The sequence below is a fragment of the Haliotis asinina genome, chromosome 7 (assembly GCF_037392515.1).
Source record: "Haliotis asinina isolate JCU_RB_2024 chromosome 7, JCU_Hal_asi_v2, whole genome shotgun sequence".
Lineage (NCBI taxonomy): Eukaryota > Metazoa > Mollusca > Gastropoda > Lepetellida > Haliotidae > Haliotis > Haliotis asinina.
This window is the reverse complement of record NC_090286.1, coordinates 14,684,261-14,704,020: the sequence shown is the minus strand read 5'-3', so window position 1 is coordinate 14,704,020 and position 19,760 is coordinate 14,684,261. Positions and strand designations below refer to the sequence as shown.

The 19,760-nt window shown below is 40.4% G+C and overlaps 2 protein-coding genes across 2 annotated transcripts in view; both read right to left on the bottom strand.

The window, feature by feature from the left end:
* LOC137291418 (peroxidasin homolog) overlaps window positions 1–19,760 on the bottom strand; it is a 203,084-nt gene that overhangs the window by 76,599 nt on the left and 106,725 nt on the right. The gene's annotated exons all lie outside the window — the stretch shown is intronic.
* LOC137291420 (regulator of telomere elongation helicase 1-like) overlaps window positions 2,584–19,760 on the bottom strand; it is a 94,545-nt gene continuing 77,368 nt past the window's right edge. The window contains exons 29-34 of the mRNA XM_067822754.1: window positions 18,892–18,981; window positions 17,739–17,883; window positions 15,200–15,334; window positions 13,606–13,947; window positions 6,546–6,643; window positions 2,584–5,620 (exon numbers count right to left, since the gene is read on the bottom strand). Coding sequence (XP_067678855.1) covers window positions 5,528–5,620; window positions 6,546–6,643; window positions 13,606–13,947; window positions 15,200–15,334; window positions 17,739–17,883; window positions 18,892–18,981 — 903 coding nt within the window. The 3' untranslated portion in view covers window positions 2,584–5,527. The remainder of the gene's footprint in view (window positions 5,621–6,545; window positions 6,644–13,605; window positions 13,948–15,199; window positions 15,335–17,738; window positions 17,884–18,891; window positions 18,982–19,760) is intronic.

The following is a 19,760-nucleotide window of genomic DNA, read 5'->3' as shown; positions in this document are numbered from 1 at the left end:
TAATGACTAAACATGGATGGTTGGGTATTGCATGCACCTGTGTTCGTTGTCCACAAGGTTCTCATGCCAGGAAGTTTCACGTACGCTTCATCCACCAATATTTGATTGTGTTGACTCTTCTTATCCGGTGTACAAGCACCTGTTGCGACTGTTCCATCAGATAACTCAATCTGTGTGCCAACCCATACTTCCTGTTGAGCACCTGCTACAGCCAGCACAATGTCCAGTGTCACTTAGTCTGACTTAGGAGGACAGGTGCCCAAGTGGAAGTTCTGTGATAAGTCCACCTCATGTGGAGTTGTAGCTCACATGTGGTAAACATTGTATGTAATACAGTTGTTGTAACAGTGGCATTGATATTACTCATAGAGCATCTAATGAATGTAACTGGCAGCAAATAGATTGAGGCACTCTTATAATGTTGAGCTATGGGTATTGCTTTAGAGTAACCTCCCTTCGTTGCTACAGTACAAACTCTGCTCCAGCACCTTACACCTTCATTAGTACTATAGTGCAGGCAGTTCAACTGTGAGGAGCTGGAATTGTTGGCAGCTGCTGCAGTTTCCAGAAGACCAGATTATTCGAGTTGGTTCATTGCAGCATATTGATTGAGGCTGCTGGGTGCAAGAAGAAATTTGTTTGTGACCTTTCATCTACCACCTGACATGGCAGTGCAGATGAAACACAACGTGCAGGACTTTTTGTTTCCAACACTGATGCCTTTATTCAATGACAGTTCATATCTCATTGATGATGTTCAATTTTGACAAATACTGAACTTCCCAAGGGCAGCGACTTCAGTCCTTGGCACACACTTAGACCTATTGTATCATGTTTCATCAGCCTAATGCTGTGTACTTAAAACAACATGGTAATGGTTCATTTATACTGACTGGTTATCAACTCATTTCACAATGTATTTCTGCATGTTCAGATAACTTATTCATTTAAAATTTGACACACAAAATATTAAATGGTGTAGTTTCCACTGTCCCTTTCAGGTGTGAGTGTACCTTGTTACATTCAGTTTACAATGCTCAAGCTGTGTCATGACACCCTCATAGTTGCTGTTAGGTGTGAGTGAGTGTATCTTGCTACATTCAGTTAACAATGCTCAAGCTGTGTCATGACACCCTCATAGTTGCTGTTAGGTGTGAGTGAGTGTATCTTGCTACATTCAGTTAATAATGCTCAAGCTGTGTCATGACACCCTCATAGTTGCTGTTAGGTGTGAGTGAGTGTATCTTGCTATATTCAGTTAATAATGCTCAAGCTGTGTCATGACACCCTCATAGTTGCTGTTAGGTGTGAGTGAGTGTATCTTGCTATATTCAGTTAATAATGCTCAAGCTGTGTCATGACACCCTCATAGTTGCTGTTAGGTGTGAGTGAGTGTATCTTGCTATATTCAGTTAATAATGCTCAAGCTGTGTCATGACACCCTCATAGTTGCTGTTAGGTGTGAGTGAGTGTATCTTGCTATATTCAGTTAATAATGCTCAAGCTGTGTCATGACACCCTCATAGTTGCTGTTAGGTGTGAGTGAGTGTATCTTGCTATATTCAGTTAATAATGCTCAAGCTGTGTCATGACACCCTCATAGTTGCTGTTAGGTGTGAGTGTATCTTGCTACATTCAGTTAATAATGCTCAAGCTGTGTCATGACACCCTCATAGTTGCTGTTAGGTGTGAGTGAGTGTATCTTGCTATATTCAGTTAATAATGCTCAAGCTGTGTCATGACACCCTCATAGTTGTTGTTAGGTGTGAGTGTATCTTGCTATATTCAGTTAATAATGCTCAAGCTGTGTCATGACACCCTCATAGTTGCTGTTAGGTGTGAGTGAGTGTATCTTGCTATATTCAGTTAATAATGCTCAAGCTGTGTCATGACACCCTCATAGTTGCTGTTAGGTGTGAGTGAGTGTATCTTGCTATATTCAGTTAATAATGCTCAAGCTGTGTCATGACACCCTCATAGTTGCTGTTAGGTGTGAGTGAGTGTATCTTGCTATATTCAGTTAATAATGCTCAAGCTGTGTCATGACACCCTCATAGCTGCTGTTAGGTGTGAGTGAGTGTATCTTGCTATATTCAGTTAATAATGCTCAAGCTGTGTCATGACACCCTCATAGCTGCTGTTAGGTGTGAGTGAGTGTATCTTGCTATATTCAGTTAATAATGCTCAAGCTGTGTCATGACACCCTCATAGTTGCTGTTAGGTGTGAGTGAGTGTATCTTGCTATATTCAGTTAATAATGCTCAAGCTGTGTCATGACACCCTCATAGTTGCTGTTAGGTGTGAGTGAGTGTATCTTGCTATATTCAGTTAATAATGCTCAAGCTGTGTCATGACACCCTCATAGCTGCCTCTGGTCCAGGCAAATCAGTAATTCATTTGAAGAACAAGAACTGCAGGTACTCGTTATCAATCTGATCCCCGAGTGTCTCACCCAAACCCAGATTTTAGCCATATATTTTAACCAAGTTTTCAGCAGGTGGCAGCGAACGGGACTGCCTCTGAGTATGCTTATAATATAGCTGAACATCTGTTTGTATTCACTGAATGACAACAAACGCTGAGTTGGTGGGTCAACCTTTACTAATGGAGTCAGTGTTTCACAGTGTGTAGCAGAAGTATACATTACACTTAGGACACTGGCACCAGGAAAGTTATATTGAGTCAACTCCCACTGATCAGTTCATTTCTGTCTTCACATCTACAGAATGGTACATGCAGCCCGAGTAAATCATTTTTACCAATGATCTGTCACAAAAACAGAGGATGTCATCCTTTGCAATGATGACAGGTAAGGTTCAATGATCTAATGACTGTGTGATTAATTTCCATATTTATTTACTTGTTCCATCAGACCACACTGTGCCTAACTGAAGGAGGATCTTCTTTCATTTCAATCATCAATATTTGATGCTCTTGTGTAACTACATCCCATCCTGTATTGTTGAAGTAAGGAGCATCTGAGCTTTGTGAAGTAATATTTCATGCCCTTCAGAAAAACTGACAAAATACCAAGTAACATCTCTTGGGACTCACAGATGCAGGTTGAAGGTAGTTAAACAGGCAGAACCAACACCTTCACTTAAATAGCAGTAAGATTCATTGAAGCACTTACACAGTACGCCTATTGTCTGCCTACATCCAACTTGCTAGTACAGCTTCTCTTGTATGACTGACACTATCCCACATCAACAACACACATGTCAGCAACTACAAATACATGTCCAGCTGCTAAGTGTAAAGAAGTACAAAAATACTGTATACAATCCACAAGTGTATGCATAGTTATATGGCAGTGGAAATGACAACATCAGCACTGACATGGTTGTGGGGATGCTGGATATCAATGCCTTAAAACACGTTTGAATTCCTGTTGCATCAATAAAGATAAAGGAAAGTTTCTATTTACAACTGATGATCTGAGGAGCCAGGGCGCTCCCCTCCAACTACTGACCTGAGGATCGAAGTCATTCTCAACTACCTGTATAATGAGCAACCAATCTAAGGCTCTCCATTACCAAACCAGGTAGTTCTCCTCCCAATTACTGATCTAAGGATCTCAACTACCTATCTCAGAAGTCAGGGAGATCGTAACTACCCATCTCAGGAGCTAGGGTGATCTCAACTACCTATCTCAGAAGACAGGGAGATCGTAACTACCCATCTCAGGAGCTAGGGTGATCTCAACTACCTATCTCAGAAGACAGGGAGATCGTAACTACCCATCTCAGGAGCTAGGGAGATCTCAACTACCTATCTCAGAAGACAGGGAGATCGTAACTACCCATCTCAGGAGCTAGGGAGATCTCAACTACCTATCTCAGAAGTCAGGGAGATCTTAAGTACCCATTTCCGAAGCCAGGGAGATCTCAACTACCTATCTTAGGAATCAGGGAGCTCCCAACTACCTGTCTAAGTAGCCAGGGACCTCTCAACTACCTGTCTAAGAAGCCAGGGACCTCTCAACTAAGTAGCCAGGGGCCTCTCAACTACCTGTCTAAGTAGCCAGGGGCCTCTCAACTACCTGTCTAAGTAGCCAGGGACCTCTAAACTACCTGTCTAAGTAGCCAGTGACCTCTCAACTACCTAAGTAGCCAGGGAGCTCTCCTTCCAACTACTGATCCACAGAACCAGGTAGCTCTCTACTCTTGATCTAAGGAGCAACTGGCTCTGTAGCCTATGAAATAAGATGTAATTCCCTGTCAGTCACAGGGTAAATCCCTTAGAATGTCTTATCAGATATACAGCAGTCCCTTACAAGACCCCTTCCAATGAGGCAGCGAATAAAACTGTTATTAGGAATACCTAATGTTTTGTTATGTAATCACTTACAGATGGAATGTAAATTGTTATCTTAAACTCCAGACATGCACGTCTGAAACTAGCAGCTAATAATTAACCAGCACAGCTGTTCACTGACGGAAGCAACTCCTGCCAATTCATGTTTGTATGGATCTACTCTTGCATGTGATGATGCCGACTGAATGCCTGCATAGTTATAAAGCTACACTTGGCTACAGTCTTGTAGCATTCTCATACCACATTCTCAGGTTTGTCTATTGTGAGCCAGCGACAGCTAAATGACATTGTACTGTATTATGTCACTTGACATCCATGAGCTAGCAACTACACATGTATCAGCAGCCAAATGTTTATCAGGAGAGTATAACTGAATTCCATGTATTTACTATATGAGGTCTGTATTGTATTGATGAAAGACTGTGGTAAATATGCATACAACCTCCACCATACCGTGAACATACTGATAATTCAAATATATAGTCACAGGCACCTGAACAGCTAAATATTTCAGACACCAAATTAGTTAAAAATTCCACACATCCTTTCAGCTACAACTTACAAGAAACCTTTACAGCTCAAACAGGCCCTAACATCTGGAAGACACCAGACACACTGAAAGTGGCTATATATTAGACACTCCAATAACTTAAATATATGGCCTTAGAACACTAATGACCTTAGTTATTGAGCACCCTTCCAATTCTGATCTTACAGCAGAGGTATAAAACTATTTAAAACACATATGGTCATCTGAGATCATTTACACCTTGACGTAACTGAATCATGGTATGTTTTACTAGGCTACCATGTTCTTAGAAAACTCAATGTGTCTGTTGTGAGGTATTAAATGAAAGTCCACACACAACCTACAAATTTCACATCCGAGATGGTGAAGTACACAATGACAATAACATTGACTTGATGATACATGCCCATCTTCTTTCCAGCCAGCTGAACAACAGTCTACATCACTGTGCCTCCTGCAGGAAGAAGTGGATGTAAGCGGTGAACCTTGTTACAAAGCTGAACAGTTAGTTTTCCTGCACAGAATGGCAATATTGTGTAGGTGGTACTTAGGACTCCTCTCCGATTCAACTTCCCATTGTTTGTCTCCAGCTGTGTGTACATCACATACTTCTACAAGCTGTATGGAAGAGGAACAACACAACATCAACACAGGAGAGAGTGTCTGCTGTAGCATGTCGCCCTACTCCTGTAGACTGGGCCCAGAGGCAAAGAGGAGCTGGGTGAGCTGGCGGCGGCGAACACGCTCTCCACATTCAGGGCACTCCTTGCTTCTCTGCCAACAGGAAACAACATAGGATTAAATACCATAAACTGGCTTAACAAAAACTTAATTATCCCCTACCTCCTCTTATGTAGAAACAGCGCAGAGCTGCATACCATAGACAGGCCTGACAAAAATTTAAGTATCTTCAGCTTGTCATGTAGAAACAGCACAGAACCATTGAACAATGAGAGAGTGAGTTTAGTTTTACGCCGCTTTTAGCAATATTCCAACAATATCTCAGCAGAGACATCAGAAAAGGACTTCACACATTGTACCCATGTGGGGAATCGAAAGGAACATATTGTCAGGTCAATAAAACTAACATCCCAGCTGCCAATATACAACATACACTGGACTACATAACACAGACAGTTGGGACAATAACTATAAAATCCCCAGGTGCCCAACTACAACACAGGACTACATAACACAGACAGTTGGGACAATAACTATAAAATCCCCAGGTGCCCAACTACAACACAGGAATACAGAACACTGACAGTTGAGACAATAACTATAAAATTCCCAGCTGCCCAACTACAACACAGGACTACAGAACACAGACAGTTGGGACAATAACTATAAAATCCCCAGCTACCCAAATGTACATGCAACACAGGACTCCATAACACAGACAGTTCTGACAATAACTATAAAATCCCCAGCCGCCCAACTACAACACAGGACTCAATAACACAGACAGTTGGGACAATAACTATAATATCCCCAGCTGCACAACTGCACATACAGGACTCCATAACACAGGCAGTCAGGACAAGACTACACAAGGAAAATAGTCCGGACAATATGTTTAATATTTCCTCGATGCCCCTGCTCAAGGTTACCCAATAGTGCCAGTGATACTGTGGTTTTGCTGTGATACACTCACTGTAAACCTGTACAAAGACTCTACTGCACAGTGCAAGGCTTGTACCTGAAACACTTGCTTCCAGCACATGTAGCAGCACACATGCTGACACTGGGCCTGGAATGGGATGCTGGCATCATTCTTACACAGCCCACACCTGTACCCTGAAACAGACAGTGCTTACATATATTCTTCAGAACAACTGTCATAGGCTGTATCAGTTACCTGCAACAGAAACAATATAGCTAGGACCCTACAGAATGGCGTAAGATAGATAAACTCTCTGAAAAATAGCCTATCTGTATAAACATCTAAGAAATTCATCAAGACTCTGAACTTCAAGAGCTGGGTTCTGGCAATGATGAGTCCAGCCCTTCAAGAACTGATATCCACCACAGACCTTGGTTCTTGCAGTGTGGAGACCACCCTGCAAGCTCTGATATCCACGACAGACCTGTGCTCCAGCAGTGTGGAGACCACCCTTCAAGACCTGATATCCACCACAGACCTTGACTCTGGTAGTGTATAGGCCAACCCTTCAAGACCTGATGTCCACCATAGACCTAGGTTCTTGCAATGTTGAGACCAACTCTGAAAGACCTGATATCCACAATGTAACTGGTCTCTGGCAGTGAGGAGACCAGCCCTTCAAGACCTGATATCCACAACAGACATGGGATCTGGCAGTGTGGAGACCACCCTTCAAGACCTGATATCCTCCACAGGCCTTGGCTCTGGTAGTGAGGAGACCAGCCCTTCAAGACCTGATATCCTCCACAGACATGGGCTCTGGTAGTGTGGAGACCACCCTTCAAGACCTGATATCCACCACAGACCTTGACTCTGGTAGTGTATAGGCCAACCCTTCAAGACCTGATGTCCACCATAGACCTAGGTTCTTGCAATGTTGAGACCAACTCTGAAAGACCTGATATCCACAATGTAACTGGTCTCTGACAGTGAGGAGACCAGCCCTTCAAGACCTGGGACCCGTTTCACGAAACTCTCGTAAGCCTAAGATCTCGTAACTTTTCTCGTAGCATCCATAGCTCCTGTGTTACAGTATAGGAGGTACAATGGCTACGAGAAAACTTATGACATCTTCGGCTACGAACGTTTTGTGAAACGGGCCCCTGATATCCACAACAGACATGGGATCTGGCAGTGTGGAGACCACCCTTCAAGACCTGATATCCACCTCGGACCTGGTTCTGGCAGTGTGGACCTGGCTCTGACAGTGAGGATACCAGCCCTTCAAGACCTGATATCCACCACAGACATGGGCTCTGGCAGTGTGGAGACTACCCTTCAAGACCTGATTTCCACCCCTTACAAGACCTGATAGTCCATACATTCCTGATCTCTGTCAGTGTGGAAATGAAGCTGTGAAGATTCAGGATAGAACTGGTAGAAGAGAATAGAATTCAGTTAGCCATGCATGTCGTAAGAGGTGACTTCTTACAGGATTAGGTGTTTGGCTCACTGATTTGGTTAATACATCATCGTACCCCAGTTGTGTTGATCATGCTGTTGATCACTGGATTGTCTGGACTCAATTATTTACAGAATGTTGCCATATAGCTGGAAAAATTGCTGAGTGTGACATTTTACAACAAACAAACAGCATAAAGACCTGTGCTCTAACAGTGTGGAGATGGTCCCTTTTAAAAAACCTGTGCTCTGGTAGTGTGGTGATAACCACTACAAGACATGACAGCCACCAGATTGCTTATGTTTGTCATATTGCAGGCATTGAACTAATTTCAAGGTTGAAGAAAGTAACTGTGAGGCTAATCAATGGACTAGGAGCAGTAGGAGGAAGTGGCTGGTTACTGCAGGAATGCGTTTGGTGTGCAACAGGGAGTGGCTGGACAGGATATCTGGCTGGTGTGACCACTAAACTTGGGACATGCACTACTTAATTAATGTCCCTGGTGATTCACAACCGCCTCATATTAGATACATGTACTGTTAGCAAAATCTTCACTTTCTTCTTTCGAAAGTGTTCTTTGGCAGATTACCAAGACAGGATCTGCACTTGTTTTCTCAGTTTGACTACTTTATACAACCTTATATCAGTATACAAATTGGATCATCGCCAACAGGGTGTACTGAGATGAGATATATACAACCTTATACCAGTACACACATCAGATCATTGCCAACAAATCATATTGAGATGACATACAGATAACCTTACACCAGTACACACATCAGATCATCGCCAACAGGTCATATTGAGATGACATACAGATAACCTTACACCAGTACACACATCAGATCATCGCCAACAGGTCATATTGAGATGACATACAGATAACCTTACACACATCAGATCATCGCCAACAAATCATATTGAGATGACATACAGATAACCTTACACCAGTACACACATCAGATCATCGCCAACAAATCATATTGAGATGACATACAGATAACCTTACACCAGTACACACATCAGATCATCGCCAACAAATCATACTGAGATGACATACAGATAACCTTACACCAGTACACACATCAGATCATCGCCAACAGGTCATATTGAGATGACATACAGATAACCTTACACCAGTACACACATCAGATCATCGCCAACAAATCATATTGAGATGACATACAGATAACCTTACACCAGTACACACATCAGATCATCGCCAACAGGTCATATTGAGATGCGATGTATACAACCTTATACCAATATACACACTGGATCACCGCCAACAGGTTGTATTGACATAAAATGTAGACGACCTTACACCACTTAACACATTATATCATCACCAACAGGTCAAACTGCTAGACATGGTCTCTGGTGGACAGTCAAAGCTTTCAATATGGACGCTGATCAACTACTTGACTTCTTGTGTATGTTGCACAATATCTTCCAAACCAGCACAGCCTGAGTGCATATTCATACCATAATGATTTGTTTTCATGTTTTAAAATCAATCCACAGACATTTTTGCAAATATATTACAGGTAACACCTTTTGTTACACCAATACTATGTAGACAAATACATAAGCATCTAAGGGGAACCAATCACGTGTGAACAAAGTCAGCGAGCCAAACCACCCAAGCCCATTTATTGCCTCTTATAAGCATAGTCATCATACTATACACTATATCCTCCGAAAACGCAGACCCATTAAAATAACACTTGTTATGGTTCGCTGCACATGTCATTAGTAGGCTGTACCCTTCAAAATGGTATCACCCATGTACCAAGTTTCTACTATGAAACAAGTGATCCTTATTTCATCAATATCTTTTTTTAAGTCCATGATATTTAAAAGTATTAATAAAAAATATTAAATAATTAAAATATTAATATTAATAAAATGAAAAATATTCATCTAGGCAATCTGATAAGAATGATATTTTACCAGAAAGTTGCATACATATGTAAAAGATTTATCAAATCCTGTATCATGAGATGACTGTGACCAAGAGTGGGAATTGTCCAATGATTTTACAACTGCAGAATTATATCTGCAATAGACGATGGCCAACTGAATAAGAAACCAGGAGATGATAGTATTCCAACAGAATTTTTAAAGAAAATCAATGAGATGTGATTGGGCTTACCTTGTTTTATTGTTTCCACAGATATCTTGTGAAGGTAATTTTTCAGTTACATGAAATACTGCTATTATAGTACCTATATACAAGAAGTGAAGTAATAGCCTGGTAACTATAGGGACATATCGTTGTCCCTATATACTTTGTGTAAATTATATACATCTGTCATAAACAAGATTATTAATACCTTTGTTGAAAATGAAGGTGTAATTGGTGAATACCAAAGGGGGTTTAGAAAACATCGCTCGAAAACATCCCGCTTGTTCACCAATCTGGTTCCACTTTTGAAAATAGATATGTTTAAGGCAAATGGTATCCTATATTTTGATTGTTCCACTGGTGTTAGACAAGGACCTCCACATAGTCCCTTGTTGTTCTCCCTATTTATGAAAGTGTGGACCAGGCCATTCATTAATTTGTGGTGACCAGCATCGACAAAGTACATAGTGTGCTATTTCTGTTTTGGTATGTCTGCCTTTTGGGAGGTCTAGTGAGCTCTATACTCTGAGACTAAAGCTATTTTTTTCGCATTGAATCTCTTTATTGAAAATCTTGGAAAGGAATTTTTGGATTTGAACCTGAGAAAGAGTGAGTTAAAATGGTAAAAAAACCAAGGAACTGTTAGTAAAATTGCAGAAATTTTGCAGCAAGTTTGGTTTTTGAGGCCAGTCGACCAGAAACTTATCATTTTTATTCCGTCCATTCCTAAGAAGCGCAGAAGCCAGTAAGACACCTCTGTTCACTGTTCTGGAACACTTGAGGCTAAATGCCAGATGGCGAGCTACTGGTAGGCTTCAGTCCTGAACACTGTATGCAATAGTTTCCAAATTTGCGAGCCAGTCGAGCTAGTCTGAAAGTTAGTAGTTCTTCAAAAAGAGTCATCAGTAGATGACATATCCCCACATGATTGAAAGGACAAAAAATCTGAGAGTTATTCATTGTTTTTTTAGACTAAGTTTGAATTGTTTCCATGAAAATTATAAATGCCATATATCTGTAACCAGCAAAGTCACTGTCACTTTCAAGATCTGTCTCATATATCTGGCAAGATCTGTTGAAAGATATGAAATGGTTTTCGAGTTGTGCCCTGGGAATGAAGCCCACTCCTCCACTTTGAGACGAAGTCCGAAATGTTTCCATGGAAACCAAGAAAATAAGACATCACAAAAACCTTTAAAGACCAAAAGGCACCACTTTGGGGTCTGTCACACATATCTAGAAAGTTCTACTAACAGATATTACGAAGTTTTTGAGTTCTGTTCAGGAAATGAAACACACCTCTCACTTTTCTGAAAGTCTGAAACGTTTCCATGGAAACAGAGAAAATAATAAATCACAAAAACCTGCAAATACCAAAAGGCACCACTATAGGTTCAGACTCATATACACTCATGTATCTACCAAAAAATGCAGAAAAATATTGAATGGTTTTTGAGTTCTGCTCCGGAAACGAAGCCCATACCTCCATTTTGAGACTAAGTCCAAAATGTTTCCATGGAGACCAAGAAAATATTAAACCTGTAAATACCGAAAGACACCACCATAGAACAATTTTGTCAGTTTTCCATTGGATTAAAATACAAAATGTTGATCATGAAATAAATTTCATGATATCATGTCTGAACAATATGCACTTTATACATTAATACTGAATGTAGAATCCGCAGGACATCGCTACTGATAACCCATTTCTTCACTGGTATGGGCACCCTGGGGATATGTTTCCATAAATGTACAAAAGAAGCAATCAGAAATATTCTGGCTATCTGTTTATGGTTATTAGTTTTTATTAGTTGCACTGAAAAAGCCAGAAATGGTGTCATGCAGCACACAACTTTCAGATGAATATATGAAATTACTGTATCTGTTTATAAAATTCTAGCTTCATGCATATCCCAATGTTATTGAGCCCATGAATGCTATGAATGGGTGAATTAATGTTTGAAAAATTGAGAAAATCATGCACAATATAAAATCTGCTTTTTGTTTTGTTTACATTTCCAGCAAGCACAGTGTTATGAGTATAACGTTCATATTCAAACATAATATGATTCATTTTCTTATAGACACTTCCTATTGGTGAAAATGATCACTTGTAATTTGATTCTAAAATATAGGAGGACTTAAGCGATGCCACCACTCAATAGTGAGTGAGTGAGTTTGGTTTTATGCCTTTTTTAGCAATATTCCAGCGATATCACGGCGGGGGACACCAGAAAATGGGCCTCACACATTGTACCCACGTGGGGAAACCACTCAATATGAAATATACATAATTTAATAGGTATCCTTTGACAGGCTTTAAGGAAACTTGATATTGTAAAGACAATAAAAAATATGGTGGAAAGCTCACCTCAGCACCCATGTATTTTCCAAAACGTCCAAATTGATGCTAGGTTTATTAGCACCATTTCAAAATTATCATTGGTGATTTAACAAAAAGACAGATATTGATGATCACTAATATAATATTTTTGAACTTCTGTCCTTCAATAAAGCATTTGTGGATGACTACCATGCTGCACAGGTTACTATTCAACTATACTGAGACGTGTTTTGTCACAGCTGTGTTTGTTTTTGTTCCCAGTTAAGCCATAAAGATAACATTTTAACAGATGTCCAGGAGTAAAACTTCCATGTTTACATCACGAAATTGTGGGTAATATAGAAGTTAATCCCCCAATTTAATGAAAATATTTATATTAATACGTCATTAGGTAATGAAGTGCTAATAAGTGTTTGATACAAACATTTACAATGAAGCCATTAAGTAATGATGCATGAAAGATTTAAGGATCATTGCTTAATGCTGGCATAAGCTAATAAAGCACTGATACAACAGGATCCAGGTCATAATCTGAAGTGTGTTAACTTAGCAAGTAGGAGAAAGTGATGTACATGAGAATTCACTAGCCAGTCAGGCTACTGACTGAGGAGATTAACTTACCTGACTGGATATTAAAATTTTACTAGCCACTTGCTAGTGGCTATTTTTCCCACCGTTCCTTTCAGGTACACTTGCTCATAAACAAGTACACTTGCAGACAGACAGACTATGAGATACACAGGTAAACAAATAGTCAGGGAGGTAGTGTAGACTGTTGGATACAGGTAGACTGTTACCTGACAGTCAGACACAGGTAGATTGTTTCAACTAGCTTATACATCTGATGACGATTTGGAGATTTAACACGCACTTTCTGAGTGAGTGAGTTTAGTTTTATGCCGCTTTTAGCAACATTCCAGCAATATCACAGTGGGGGACACCAGAAAATGGGCTTCACACATTGTGCCGATGTGGGGAACGGAACCCAGGTCTTTGGCTTGACGAGCGAAAGCTTTAACTACTAGGCTACCCCACTGCCCCCACGCACTTTCTGACATAATGCAAATTTTGTACACATACCCACTTGATCACTTAGTGTATTATAGAAACAGGGGTGATTTCACTGAAAGAAGGAGGAGTAAAGTAAACTTACATGAATTTTGAATTTGGAAATCTTTACTCAAGCTTATACTTGTACTTCAGACACATCTCTCACCTGTTAGAGCTTGAGTTTTCTTCACTGTGGAACAATCTGACTGGCCAGCTGTCTGCCTGCCACATGACATCCCTGATGAACTGTCTGACACTGGTGATACTGTGATGTCGTCCATCCTATTTGTGCCACCAGACACCACCCCCACACACAGACTAGCACTGGCTGAATGACACCTGGCGTCGGGGTTCAGCCCATTCAATGACACCGAACTGGGAATACTAGGACCCTGTGTTGCAGTGGAGAATCCAGATTTGGTCCTGTGTGGTGCTACCATGTGGTTTGCTGACTTGGTGAGGTTGTCCGATGGTGGCATGGCTTCAAGCCTCATCTTCTTTTCATTCTCTGGAAATTGAAATAAAAGTTAATGTTTCACAAATAACAACTTTCACTAAAAGTGATCAACTATCACCAATAATAATCACACCCTCATTCAGTCATCTCAGAACAGTCAAGAGATAAGCCGAGTATGTAAGTGGCAAGGTTTTCATGAAACTGGCTTGTAAACATTATCACATTATTATTGTAGGATATGTCTATTGGTGACTGAATGATATGTCAGAGGATGGCAACCAGAAAATCTATTTTCATCTGAAACCTTAATATTGTGTTATTGAATAAGGGGTTCAGGGTTCCTCTTAGGACTCACAGAATTGACTAATTTGAAATAAAACTGATGGAAATCAAGGGATCAGCAGCAATTTGCCTTACCTGTACAGCTTTTTCAGCTTGACCAGAGCCGATCTACATATGCATGACCTGGTAGGTCAATTGACACAAACAGCAGGGCAAGTTAAGTGCATTAAATCGAATGTTAAACAGAGAATGTTAAACATCTAACTGGTCTTGGCTGTTCGGACATGGTGACAATCAACTGATTGTGCACTCCTTCACAATAACACACCTAACCAGCTGTAACATGGTTACGTAATGCATAAGATTCACTTCATAGATCAAGCTGAACAAGTTGTATGTGTTAGTGGTGATCGCAGGATATGTCTACGTAAAGATGTGTTAGTGGACACTGCAGGATATGACTATATAAACATGTGTTAGTGGTGATTGCAGGATATGTCTACGTAAAGATGTGTTAGTGGACACTGCAGGATATGACTATATAAACATGTGTTAGTGGTGATCGCAGGATATGTCTACGTAAAGATGTGTTAGTGGACACTGCAGGATATGACTATATAAACATGTGTTAGTGGTGATTGCAGGATATGTCTACGTAAAGATGTGTTAGTGGACACTGCAGGATATGACTATATAAATATGTGTTAGTGGTGATTGTAGGATATGTCTACGTAAAGATGTGTTAGTGGAAACTGCAGGATATAACTATATAAACATGTGTTAGTGGTGATTGCAGGATATGTCTACATAAACATGTGTTAGTGGACACTGCAGGATATGCCTATATAAATATGTGTTAGGGGTGATTGCAAGATATGTCCACATAAACGTGTGTTGGTGGAGACTGCAGGATATGTCTATGTAAATATGTGTTAGTGGAGACTGCAGGATATGTCCACATAAACGTGTTAGTAGTGATTGCAGGACATGTCCACTAGAATGTTTTTGTGACACAACCTACCTGGTAGCGTGTTCTGCAAGAGCCGCTTCGAGGACACAGAATGTTCTGGCTTGTATCCACAGCCTTGTCCTGTGATTGATACACAGAGCTGATCAAACTCCTGCTTGTGCTGGGGACGAGTGTACTTGTAGAACTCTGGAATAGTGATCCGTGATATTTAGGGTCTATCTATCAGGCCATGTTCCACGAGCTGGAGAGGTTGCATCTGGTCTTACCTCAGCATCACCTCATTACATCGCTTTCATTGCACGAAAAATGACTTCATACTTTAAGGATCATTGTCAAATTTTTACAAGACACAGAAGGCTGGTCAAGTTCTAATGTTAGCAGCATCAGCTCTGGCACTGATGGAATGTTAAAGCATAATGACGGTACTGAATGTTCTGTGTGTAGTCTTATGTTAAACCATTCTGAACTGTGAAGGATTTTAATTCTATAGCATAAGCTCTCCCAAAAACCTGGTTTCTAAAATTTCTAACTGAAGACACTGATCAAAGTTTCAGTGTAAGACTATAATTTGTTTTGAATACAGTATGTCCAAGAGTTTTCTCTAAGTCTGCAGACAGGAAACAGTAAAATGTGCTTTATAAACCATCATATCAGCGTGCTCGCAACAGTATTTCAGGTTCAAGGAGTGTTGTATTTGAGATGTCTAGTGATTCATGTGCTTGCAACAATGTGGAATCCAAAAGGTGGCAGGAGTACATTAGCATAATGTCTGGACCTAATGTCTTGATAATGGTGTAGATTCTACGTTGAAATGTCACTCTATACAATAAACACGGACTTGATATCCATGAAGTTGTATGTTTCTTCATAGATTAGAACAGATAACAACTGCTGACACGCCAACACTGCCTAATGTAGCCAAACATGGCAGGCTTGCCTGAGGAATGTTTGGATGAGACAGTTCCTAGAAAGCTGGATATGCCTATGTCAGATTGTAGCAGAATGTAAATATTTTCTTTGAAGTTAAGAGAAATAATAAAGAATAACAAAATATGGATGAAAACCTCTTTGTTACAATGAGAGCAACATCCAGGAGTAAGTTCTAAGTGTGTTATCAAGCAAGTGATGTAAATACAGTGGAAGCTGTCTAAACCGGCACTCACTGGAACTGAAGAAATAATCCAGTTTAGACAAAGTGCTGGGTTGTAGAGCTAGCTGATGATAAATGTACAAGCTATGGATGGGGGCTGAGATTTTATGCCAGTGTTGACAACTTGCCAGTTTGGACAGATGCCGGTTTTGACAGATGCCGGTTTTGACAGCTTCTACTGTATTATGTGTTTTATTTTAAGCTTGAGTGGATAATTGGTGAACTACTGTAAACTCTTTTATCTAACATGAGCACTCAATACAAATCCTAACGTAAAGTAGTCATGTAAGTTAACATGAGGTTCTCTTTGTCTTCAGCTGCTTTGTCCTGCCACAGCTTGGCCAGTGATTGTGTCTACTGTTTCTGTAACATGTCTGACATGTCTAACCAGATCTTACGTCTTTTCCTTTAACATTTCTCTTCTGTGGTCACTGCTGGATCTTAACTCTGCAGAACTATTATAGCACTGCACGTATTGGGTAAGTTGATTTAGATTTTTTTCTGTATTTATCATGAAGAGGATAGCATCTGGTGTTCAGTCTAGTTAATGAGGCTTTCGTCATGAAAGTTGTGTATCTGTAACATCAAATCTGTGGAATTTTACAGCAATAGGTAGATTCAGTGCACCAATAGAGCAATTCTCTCACAACGTTCTCTTTTCAGACCATATGAAAATGTGCGTCAGTATCCGGGGGCTACTAATTCTAATAATTTATAATTTACAGGGACAATTGTCGTGGTGATGACATACTACAGCTACAGCTATATCAAGAGAGGGTGATATTCATGCACCATCCTTTATTTGTAAATATATGTATGCATTATGTTCTGATATGTATTGTCTTACAGATGATCTGAACCTGCACTATCAAACTCTTACTGTTATGCATTGAGAACTAAAACTAGGACATAATATACTGGGAGACAGTGGAACAATATGTTTATCATTAGCTACCTGTAACCATATCCCAATAACATAACCAAACTATTGGTTTTGTTAAATGTCACAATTTGCCTAGTTTTGGTATCATCATATCCCTGATGTAAAACATGGACAAAAAATCCCCAAAACACTGTACATATGTATTTGACAATCCTCAACTCCATTTTTCAGACACGATGTGTGTATTATCAGAAGGCTATCTGAAAACACAAGTGTTTGCCACTAAGATGTCAGTGTTCCCTGGCAGTAAACAAGGATGAAATATTCAGAACACATTTACTACATTTAATCTTTTGGTCACATACAAGATGCCTGAAATCACTGTTGTCTGCATAATCACCCAATGCAGGTGGTCAACATAAATGAACACATTGGGTGCAATGTTTTGTGAGATATCACATAATTCCCACTGCAGGCTGTCATCAAATTTGAAGACACTGGGTACAACATTTAAGGAGATACTGCGATAACAAGAATGTGTTCTCTAAGTCACTTACTGCGGAAGAGGTGATAGTTTTCTGCCTTGTCAGTGAAGAAGTCAGCTAGGACTGTGGTGACTTTTGTCAAGTCCTCTGTTTTGCGGTACTCTACCAAAGCCCGAGAGAACACTTTGTAGGATTCAGCTGTGAGCACTTTCTTCACCTGAAACACAAACATCACCTTCAGGAAGGTCAAGAGAACCTACTTTATTATCTGAAAATGATAATAGATGAAGATTTTATGCAAGGAGATAAAAATGGGTGAGGCTAGTTTTATGCTGCTTTTAGCAATATTTCCATGTGGGAAATTGAACCCGGTGTAACAGGGCAAACTTTTCCCCTGCCAAACCTTCCCTCAAGGAAACTCTGGCCCAGGACAAACCTTCCTCCTGCCAAAACTTTTCCCGAAGAAACTCTGGTCCAGGACAAACTTTCCCCAGCAAAAGTTCACCCTTGCCAAAACTTTCCAAAGATTTAAGAGCATCCTAGGACAAATCTTCCCTGGGGTATAGTTTGGACTAGACAGGATTCTCCACAGGGAAACTTTAGACCGAGTAAGAACATTTCGGGCTTGCTACACTCCTGAAACTAACATAGTCCATGTGACCTCTCCTTCACTTGACTCATTTAAGTACGAGAAAGGTAATCCACTGGCGAGGGAAATGTGAGCAACTGACCCCCAGGAGGTTGGTTTGGGAAAGTCATGTGTTATCCTCTGGTGTGGACGACAATTCCAGACTCACTAAATAGTTCATGAGATAAAGTGCTGTGACTGCCCATATACAGGAGACAAGTTAAGCAAAAAATCTGCTATATAGATAGGCCTATAAGAAGGATAAATCAGTATCTGAACCACCAAATTATTTGTATCACATAATATTTGTTCCAAGCATACATTAATTTCCCTTTTGATAGAATATTTCAAGACTGGTATATTTAAACTAGAAATATAATTTTGAAAAATCAAAGCTATATGAAAATGATTATGAAGAGTGTACAACTTTACTACACAACAAGTAATCTTCAGGTGAAGCAATGACAAAACACCAAAAATGAACAGCGAACACTATACACATGTGGGAACAAATAGCTTACCTTTGCATACCCAATGTAACTGAAGATCACTGAGGGGAGATGCTGAAGATTCAGCTTAACTGCAGCCAGTACTGACCTGTGTGATGTAGTCTTCTGCCTTACTCAGATGTCCAGCTGTGGAAGGTTGGCTAGGTTGGACTGTGGAACTGGAGGACTCTCCCTGCTTCTACAATTCAGAAGGGGAACCTTTAGAATAACATTGTTATTGTTCCACAACTACGGCAACCAAGATCTAATGTCATGGCAATCAACACACATCATGGAACAAAGTTTCTCTACAGTACTGGAGACCTACACTGTCCTGGACCACCACACATCATGACAACAAAGTGTCTGTACAGTCCCAGAGACCTACAGTTTCTTTGACCGTCATGTCATGGCAGTGAAGTGTCTCTATAGTCCCGCAGACCTACACTGTCCTGGACCACCACATGTCATGAAAACAAAGTGTCTCTATAGTCCTGGACCACCACATGTCATAACAACAAAGTGTCTCTATAGTCCTGGACCACCACATGTCATAACAACAAAGTGTCTCTATAGTCCTGGACCACCACGTCATAACAACAAAGTGTCTCTATAGTCCTGGACCACCACATGTCATGACAACAAAGTGTCTCTATAGTCCTGGACCACCACATGTCATGACAACAAAGTGTCTCTATAGTCCTGGACCACCACATGTCATAACAACAAAGTGTCTCTATAGTCCTGGACCACCACATGTCATAACAACAAAGTGTCTCTATAGTCCTGGACCACCACATGTCATAACAACAAAGTGTCTCTGTAGTCCTGGACCACCACGTCATGACAACAAAGTGTCTCTATAGTCCTGGACCACCACATGTCATAACAACAAAGTGTTTCTATAGTCCTGGACCACCACATGTCATGACAACAAAGTGTCTCTATAGTCCTGGACCACCACATGTCATGACAACA